The sequence below is a fragment of the Lissotriton vulgaris genome, chromosome 12 (assembly GCF_964263255.1).
Source record: "Lissotriton vulgaris chromosome 12, aLisVul1.2, whole genome shotgun sequence".
Taxonomy (NCBI): Eukaryota; Metazoa; Chordata; class Amphibia; order Caudata; family Salamandridae; genus Lissotriton; species Lissotriton vulgaris.
The window spans coordinates 784,050,842-784,060,263 of record NC_141700.1 but is presented as its reverse complement, the minus strand read 5'-3'; the positions used below and the strand labels follow the sequence as shown (position 1 = coordinate 784,060,263).

General features: G+C 39.0%; 1 protein-coding gene across 1 annotated transcript in view; it reads left to right on the top strand.

Annotated features, from left to right (window-relative positions):
• LOC147678713 (phospholipid scramblase 1-like) overlaps nt 1–9,175 on the top strand; it is a 72,687-nt gene extending 63,512 nt beyond the window's left edge. Inside the window, exon 8 of the mRNA XM_086946167.1 lies at nt 8,689–9,175. Coding sequence (XP_086802293.1) covers nt 8,689–8,748 — 60 coding nt within the window. The 3' untranslated portion in view covers nt 8,749–9,175. The remainder of the gene's footprint in view (nt 1–8,688) is intronic.
• The last annotated feature ends 247 nt before the right edge of the window (nt 9,176–9,422 follow it).

Sequence of the window (9,422 nt, the reverse complement as noted above, 5' to 3'; positions counted from 1 at the left end):
AAAACTGTCACCCTTGTGCACTTCACCTCATATAATTGCTAGCGTGATGTCAGCAAGCCAACAAGATAGCTTAATTTTGTCAAATACTTTACAAGCCCGAGAGAATCTCTCGGGATCTATAGCGGTTATATCTTGGAATATTTCAGGTTGTAATCAAAAGAGGTCTAATACCGATTAGCTGACCTTGTTGACACCCAACGACATAGTATGTCTTCAAGAGACTTGGGCGATAGATCCAATATTCCTGAATGGGTACCGCACCTTTCATACTCCTGCTGTACCGTCACCTGCTGGTCGGGCTAAGGGTGGTTTCTTGACGCTACTTTCCAATGCTTTTCCTTTTAAAGTAAAGCCTTTTTTTTTATATGTCACCCTCTTACCATATTATTGTAATTGAATACTCTGTGGACTATTGTTGGTTTCTTATTAACTTTTATAACAATACATTTGGAAGTAAACAAGCAGAGGTGCTGGCCACGTTGGAAAAAGCTATTAATGATTTGGAAGATAAATGTACCAAAGCCTTTAATATAATTTGGCTTGGGGATTTTAACATTCATCCATGTGATAAGCTAAATGTTTTAGCTTGTGGAATACAGGATGATAATGAGGAAAGTGGCTCTCATTTTTGTCATTCGGATTATGGCAACAGCTTAAATAGATTATTAAATAATTTTATATTATTAAATACTTCTGAACATTTAACTGATCTGTTAGAACCTACTTTTTTAAATCATTATTCTTCCTCAACTCTCGACTTGTGTTGGTCTCTGACCCTGTGAGAGACTTTTATTTCACTTTAAGACTGTGTTTTACTCATTCAGTGACCATGCTGTAATAACCTTTTCTATGCAATCTGTAAAGAAAGTTGATTGTGCCTTTAATCTTCCTATAAATCCAGTTATTGCAAGAGAGAATGGGATTGTTCTAAAGTGGGAAAAGGTAGACACAGAGATTTTTGACCAACTTAGTGTTTCACACTGTTTTGTAGAGATAATGCTTTGTCTGGATCCAGTTTTACACGACCGCATGATCTCGGATTTTACGCAAATTTTAAATGACGTTAAAAATAATTTAACCCGTGCTATCCATAATGGCTGGCGCAAAAAATTCAGTTGGTTTGATGCTGACTGTGATAAAACATTAAAAGTTTACATAAAGCATTGAAGTCTAAGCCCCGAAATACAATATTAGTTGAAGACTTGCGGCAAGCTTATAAGAAAGCAAGAACCACCAGGCTTAAGATCTTAAAGGAAGAATGGTGGGAAATTATGCAGAAGGCTGCAACATAGCTCGCAAGCATTTTGGTCTTTGATCAACGCTCCGTTTCTAAAAGGTGAGGAGGCTATGACCATAGACAACAATGTTGACCAGGAAGATTGGGTAACACATTTTGAAGGTCTTTTCGGAGCAGAAGAAAAGATAACTTTCCAACCTATCTCCCAAAATTTAGAAACAGCTGAGGTTGCTACTACTTTTACTCTTGTGGAAACCAAACATGCTTTAAAACAATGTAAACGAGCAAAGGCACCGGGACCGGATGGAGTCCCTATTGACTTATTCTTAGATAACCAAGATCTTTGGGCTCCACTTTTAACCAATGTTTTAATTAAAATTGCCCAAACAGCTGCACCACCATCGTGGACGACCACTGTAATTGTTCCAATATATAAAAAGGGGGATAGATCGATTGCAAAAAACTACAGACCAATCTCTTTGATAGATTCTACTGCAAAGCTAATGGGCTGATTAATTTTAAATAGACTAGAGGATTTGGCCTGGGAAAAAAATATATCATCATCCCATGGTAGTTTCGTTTTAGAAAAGGGAAAGGCACTGTGGATCAGTGTCTGAACCGGAGTCTAATCATAGCAAAATACACGGCTGCAAAAAAAGGTCATCTCCATTTAGCCTTCATGGAACTGTCTGCAGCCTTTGACTGTGTGGCACAGACTAGGCTGAGGCAGATCATGGAGGCTATGGGAATTGACTTGAATATTATTGATCTCATCCGTGACCTGTACTCGGGTGCCTCAGCTTGTGTTCGCTATGGAAGGGATGGTGAGTGCACTAGATCTTTTAAAATGGCAAGAGGCGTGAGGCAGGCTGTGTGCTTGTCCCTTTTTTATTTGCACTCTATACCAACGGCGTGGAATCTGCACTGTTAGATTCCACTACGGATGTCCCTTATATAGGCTCAGCACAGATCCCAATTTTATTATATGTGGACGATGCTGTGCTTTTAGCCCGTACTAATAATTCATTACGTCGCCTAGTCCTGGAATATACGAAATTTATGAATAACCTTGATATGAAAGTTAATTATTCAAAGTCTTTTATTCTAGTAGCAGGTACTAAGCAGCAAAATCATCCGCAAATTATTACTAAAGGGGGAGACTGGGAGCTGTTGACTGTTTCAATTACTTTGAGATAATGTTTGACCCCCAAGCTAATTGGCAAAAGATGATTACTAATAGAGGGTCACAGATGGAAAAGAATATTGGGGCATTAACCACATTTATTTAAAAAACTGGCTTAAAACCTATAGATGTAATAAAAACAGTATATCAAGCTAAGACTATCTCTGCTGCCACTTATGGAGCAGCTGTCTGGGAAATGAGAGATTGCTCAAAACTACAGATTCTTGAAGATAACTTCTTAAAAAGGGTCCTCTCTTTACCAAAGTCATGCGCCAACTATAAGTGCCACATTGAATTGGGAGCACCCTATATTTCAGATAAAATTGCAGTGGCCTCGATCCTTATGTGGCACTCAGTATAGCAAAAGGAAACCCTTGCTTTAGCAAGAGAGATTATAAAGGATGTTTTGAAACTAGATGGGGTAGGTATTATCACTTGGTTAAATTATGTTAAAACCACATTGAAAGCAGTTGGGCTACATCGTCTTTTTTTGGATCCTACTATTTGTTGTTCCATCTCAAAAAATGATCTAAAAGCGCGATTACTTTCAGGCAGATAAGAGAAATTAAAAACACCAATTTGTCGACAGTAAGAACATACTTGGCTTCTCCGAGTATAATGCAAATGGACAAAAATATAATGTATCTTTCCTTTGTCACTAATCTACAGTACAGGTACATTCTGGTGAGATTTCGATTAAATTATATTCCGCTTATGTTGCCCCCCCTAATGTTTATATTGTCTCTGATCTCCCATTTTGTCCCTGTGATCAAAGATCTGTTCAGAATGATTTAAATTTTTAGTTTTTTTGTAAATTTTATTCCGAAGAATGGAAGCGATTTATTATTCCCATTATGCAAAAAATGAACTTTAAACAGTGTTGTGTAGCCCTTTATTACCTGCAACTATTACCCGACCCTTTTATCTGTTTCTCTTTGGTGTCGTTTTTGTTATCTGCCTTAAAAAAGAAAAGTTCAATCTGCTAAAATTATATTCTGAATAATGATTCAATTTATTCTATTTTCTAAATAACTTTGAACTTAGCTTTTAATGTAATAATTTTTATAATTTTACATACTTTATTGTAATGTTGTGAAATGCTATGAAATGTCTTTTTTTTGTTTTTTTTTAACTGTAGTATACTTTTTTATGCCTTCATTGTGTTGGCGAAATAAAGTTGTTCTGACTGATATGGTACATTTGTTTCCTCTCAGTGCACTGGCACACTTTTGGCAGTCATGTCCCAACGCACATAATGTTGTGCCAGAGGGCAGGGTGTGTGCCTTCTCTGAACCATAGGTGTGTATTCGAAGGAGTCCCTTCCAGTGCAAACACTATGCTTGTACAATACAGCACCCATGCAAACTTGGAAAAACAAGAAGAAATTAAACAAATTCTCCTCATTATGCCTGCCTTTAGGAAGCATACGATTTTTATTTTCATTCCTGTCTACCATTGTTTGTAGATAGGGATTTGCGTCAAAACCCATGGGTTGTTGCATGGGAATTCCCATGCACCATCCATGGGACTTTGTGATACAATTGAATGCAAATTCTCAATTGCAGTGATGTTAGGTCCTATTATGTCACTTCCTATGATGTCATTGACATCCACGGGTATCTGATGTCATTTACGCTCCCCCTTGCATTTTGGTGAATTGACGCCCCTGACCTTAAATGACTACTGATGTCACTTTGAAGTAAATAAGGAAGTTGAGTATCTCCACAAAGAGTTTAAAGAGCTAAAACAAGAAACAGAAGACTACAGGATTAAACATTCATGCTGGAATAAGTCACATGCACACTGAAATGCTTGCTAACAAACACAGGTGTGTCTAGGGCGACCACCTCACTCAATGTCATCACAGACACTGTTTCCAGTCCTGAACTTTTCACCAACTAATCATTACTATCAGGTCTGTTTGTCCAGTTCAATGGAAGTGAACCAAGACTACAAAACACTGAATACATTTGGCTCGCACACAAACACTCAGGACTGGAAACTTTCAACCTGATCTAAAGTTTGGTGGATGGAAATACTCTCATCACGAACATGATCGCTACCCCGGCCTCCGTATTACAAGTGCATTGTATGCTATGGCACTTGTAATTCAGCGGGTGGGATATCCGTCACTGTTAGTTTCCTCCTTAAACAATGCAATTGGGTATATTACTCTTGCTGTATTTAAAAGATTTTTTGTTTGACCTCTTCAGTATCTGAAACTTAAGCAAAAATTCTTACGGCAAAATTCCCATCCAGTAAACAGTAAATCAGGCCTTTTGCCCGTAATGACGTGTAGTAAGGTGGTTACTCTAGGGGTGCATCTGCTACGGAAAGGCGAGCAGAGTTGTGTAAAAAGGGTACTCTTCAGTGAATGTGGTGGCATTGCAGGTTCATGGCCCCAGGCACACAGAATGGCATTCACAATATTAAAACAAGAGAGAAGACCAGGTTTCCAAGATAAACTCAGATGCTCCCCGGGACTCATGTGTACTATCAACTACTGTGTTTAGTTGATCCAACAAGCAGAAATGTAAGTAAGGTGTATCTCTGAGGATCCACTCCCCCCACGATCTTCAATCTCAAAAGAAGCTCAAGGGGTCCCATTCAAAAGCAAGAGATCATTAAGACGACCACCACCCTTGACCGTAACAAAACGCCTGACCCGATGGCTACCAAGCTCTCATTTCTAAAATACTGTATGATAGGAAATGAATCCTCTAGCTCGATTCTGCTCACTCTTTGGAACTTTGGACTCCGTCTCTCCATTCATAAGGGGGCAGTAAAACCCCTCATCCTGAATTTATTAAGATCTGAGACACTACGAGCATCTTATAACCATCAGGAATAGAGATGCTACCTAAAGTCCTAACATTCCTGCTGATGCAATGGATTGACTATGCCAAAGGATTTACCTTTTTAGAGCCCTTGCTTGACACACAAATGTCTTTCAGAAGGGGTGAACTGGGGGCAATATAAGATCTGGAATGACATTTGGATTTCATCCACAATGTAAGAATTTCTAGTTTTGCAAATTGTTCATATGCTTGCTAAGGTGTTGGACAAGACGATTATTTTAGGCTACAGTGCCCAATGTCATATCTCAGTTTGCTTGTCAAAGCAGGTCGAGAAAACAGAGAATGCAAGTAAAGATGGGGCCACTTTACCTTTATTGCCGACTATGCCCGGTGTTACAGATATAACCTAAAGTCTCACTTCATCCCTACAAGAAGCGAATGGGAATAAGTGATTTTCCAGATTTAAAGTCAGTCTAAATACATCAGTGATGCTTAATATTACTAAAAAACATATAAAAAGTCAGGTTCCTATCCAAAGTTTTATCAAACTCACATTGATCCCTTAGGGTTTACTGCAAAAAAGCTTTTTCGAGGCATTGTCAGCAAAACAATTATTTAAAATCTACCATGTATAATTCAACCAGTGAGACTATTCATGGTTTTTTAATGTCACTTCCTTAAAAGACTTACACATAAAAATATTTGCTAACAGTGTAAGCAATTTACATGTATCCATTTTCAAATTGCTTCATTTTGTAAAATGGTATGATTACTAATTATTTAAAATTACATTTCTGAAAATGATTAGTTTGACCTATGTCAATCCGTATTGTGAAAAAGCACATATTTTGTTTGTTTTTTCTTCTCCACCCTACCTCTGATCATGTGTAGTAGGAGTGCAGTGTCTTAAGTGTCAACCAGAATCTACAATTAGAGGAAGTAACTATAATGTTGGTTCTGTGTGAACATTTTTCTTTTTACTGTATAGCAGAAGTATTTATTAATCTATTTCACTAAATGTGATACCTTCCTAAACTGCAAAAAAAAATCCAAATATTTCTCTGAACGATTCAATGTGCAAATCAGCAAGTCCTTGAATATATTGGTTTCAATATTGGACCATTTTGACCACCTAAACCATCTGGCAAGCCCCTTCAGTTAAAATCTGAAAACTACAACCCATAATCCCTGAGGAGTGACCTGAATTATAAGTCCATCTTCTCCTTCCAGAAACTCATAGACTTTCCCTGCCTTGACCTATCCTGTACCAAAGGCTTTTCCATCTGTTATCTACCAAACAGCAGCTGCTTCTGTTCTTTGAGATTGGGCCCCATCCTGGTCTACGTGTATCTCAAATGAAGGAATCCACCACAGAGAGAAGAAGGCTGCCAAGCTTTTCCTCCAGCGCTTACAAATGATTCAAAAGATTAGCACACCTGTCCGATCACATGCTTGATATAACTGTATATACTATTAAAAAATTAAGGGATTGAATCCCCCTTCTTAAAACTTATTTCAACTTCTACAAGCCAAAAACATCATCCTCCAGGCTATGCTCATGTTATTGCAGAATTGTTGGTAATATTGTGTGCAAATTTGAATGTTGGTGTAATCCATTTAATATGAACATAAAATTAGATTTTTTTGAGGTGGACTGTAAGAATAACTTATTAAAATAACATGGTTTCTTTATACCATTAATTAAACAGAAATTAGCTTGATCCTGCGGCTCCCTGATCTGCCTGTATGATTGTTAATCAGATTTCAGAAAAGCAACAAACAAAAAGCAACAAATGGCAGATCTCAATTTAAGTCAAACTCACCAGCCCATCAAAACTGTTTAGTATATCAGTAAATTATTAAAATTGCTTGAAATCCCACAGTTGAATGGATCTTGCAATGCTGGCTTTTTCTTAAATTGCTGTGCCTTTCCCAGTCAATTCCTCTGGAATATAGGTCTTTTTCCCGCAGTCTTTTTTCCCGCTTGACATCACAACGCGGTTATTACAACGACCGCATTGTGATTCCGCATACCATTACCCAGCAAGTCAGTACAATGACTTGCGGAAGGGGGCGCTGGATGTTGGAATATTATAATTTACTATTCCTACTCCAGTCTGTGCGGACACTAGGGAAGGTTTGGATTTTAAAGCCAACCCCCTCCCCCTCCATCCGCTAGTCGTTGTTTCGACTTATGGAGTAATGGTATGCGGAATCACAACGCAGTCGTTGTAACAACCGCACTGGGATTCTATGCGGGAAAAAAGTTTTGTCATAAATGTTGTTTACCCGTCCTCTATTATGTATATCTTATGCTCGATAGGAGTTCAATCCGATGCCAGCAGGACCTTTAGTTTCCTCCTTAAACAATACAATTGGGTATATTATTCTTGCAGTATTTTAAAGCTTTTTAGTTTGACATCTTCAGTATCTGAAACTTTAGCAAAAATTCTTTCAGCAAAATGTGGATAGTCAACTAAAAAAGTTACCGGGTGCAGTTTTGGGTTAATTCACCAAATTTGTTGGTAGGCTAAGCAAGGTCAAGTGAGTATTACAATCCATGCAAGGCTCACACCTCATCAGTTCGGATCAGACAGACCTTCTAACCCAACAGGCTATGCTCTTCAAACAAAATATGTAACTGCAGAATTCAATTCTGACAAAAAGACTTTAAATGGCCTTAATTAAGTTTCTTATTGAAGCTTATTTGAGACTATCAAAGTCTCCAAAGTTGTCCATTAAGCAAATACCAAGGGATGGTTGTGAGGTGTAGGTGTAATGTACTCAGATGGGTCAACTAATCAAGACCACAAATTTCAATGAAATATTCAGAACAGGAAGATGGAGGAGAATGCAGCTCTACATGCGCTAGGATAGTTTGTCTTTATAAACCAATTTTTCCTAGACTTCAATATTGAATTGTTAATGGCCTTATTTAGGCCTTAGCTGATGGCTCTTGTCCTGCCTGGGAGCTGAGTCATGACCTCCAAGCTGAAGGTCACCAGCCATATTTGGAGATTGCCATTTGCCTGGTGGGACCCTCTCTATAGTGGTGGCAGCTGCCTTCACGGTAATGTTTGCTGAGGGGGTGCCATGCTTAGGGCACTCTCTCTGCAAACATTTTTGTTCAGAACAAGATAGGATTTAGTTTTTTTCTTAACAAAAGGTAAATATCACAAGACGCTGAGAGTTTTTCCCTGCATGTCGGGGCCATTCAACGTTTTCTCTGCCTGTGGTGAACTTGAGCGGGGAATATGAGTGACCGTCAACGCGCCCTCAATAGCGTGAGGACACTACATTTTGGGTGAGGCAGGGGGACCACTGGTTTACAGTGTTCTTTCCTGTCCACCACACCCTAAATTGAAACCATGAACCTCTTGTAGTTTGCAAGAACATTTTCCTATTTAAATTGCTTAAATGAAAGTTGACAATAAAAAGTAACATGTCACTGTTTTCTTTCTCTCTTACAGGATCATATGATTTATACACGAAGACAACAGGCTCTGCAAGCCGCAAGCAGCAGCGATTAGTAAAGTCTCCCTCAGGCACAGAGGTAGGGAAAAAGTACAGAGAACACTGGGCCTGGTGGCTTCAACCCCACCATGGCCAACTTCTTCCAACACTTCACCTATCTGACCCCAGCCTTCTGACTGCCAACCATTGCTGGCACTCCGGCACGAGTGCAGGTGAATGGGGTTTGTCTCATGAGTGTGGGGCATGAAGGACAAAAGCCGTAAGGAGGAGGGAGTAAGATATCCACTCTGAACATGGACGGATGGGCTCACCTTGTCATCACCTTCTGGGGGTGATGCACGGGCACTGTCTGGCAATACCGCTGTGACCTACTTCTATCCCCAAGTTTTTACGGAGAAAAGATCTAATTTCCTGTGAAATACTTCCATCCACAAGTGTTTATGGAGAATAGATCTCATTCCCTGTGTGATCTTCCAATAGGGCAAAGGAAAAGACCTTGGACTGCCATTGGATGCCTTTTCTTGGTGCCGGAGTGACATGTAAGAGATTACTCAAAAGCTTCTTTATACATATAGTCTTCAGAACAATAAAGTGCCTGTCATCCCATACACAAGTAAAACCACAGAGCTTAAGTAACATAGTCTTGAAATACAGAGAAGGAAAAGGCTTTCCTTTTTATATATAACCCACACTCACTCTAGTAGTGAAATGCTTCACCATCGGGTTCATA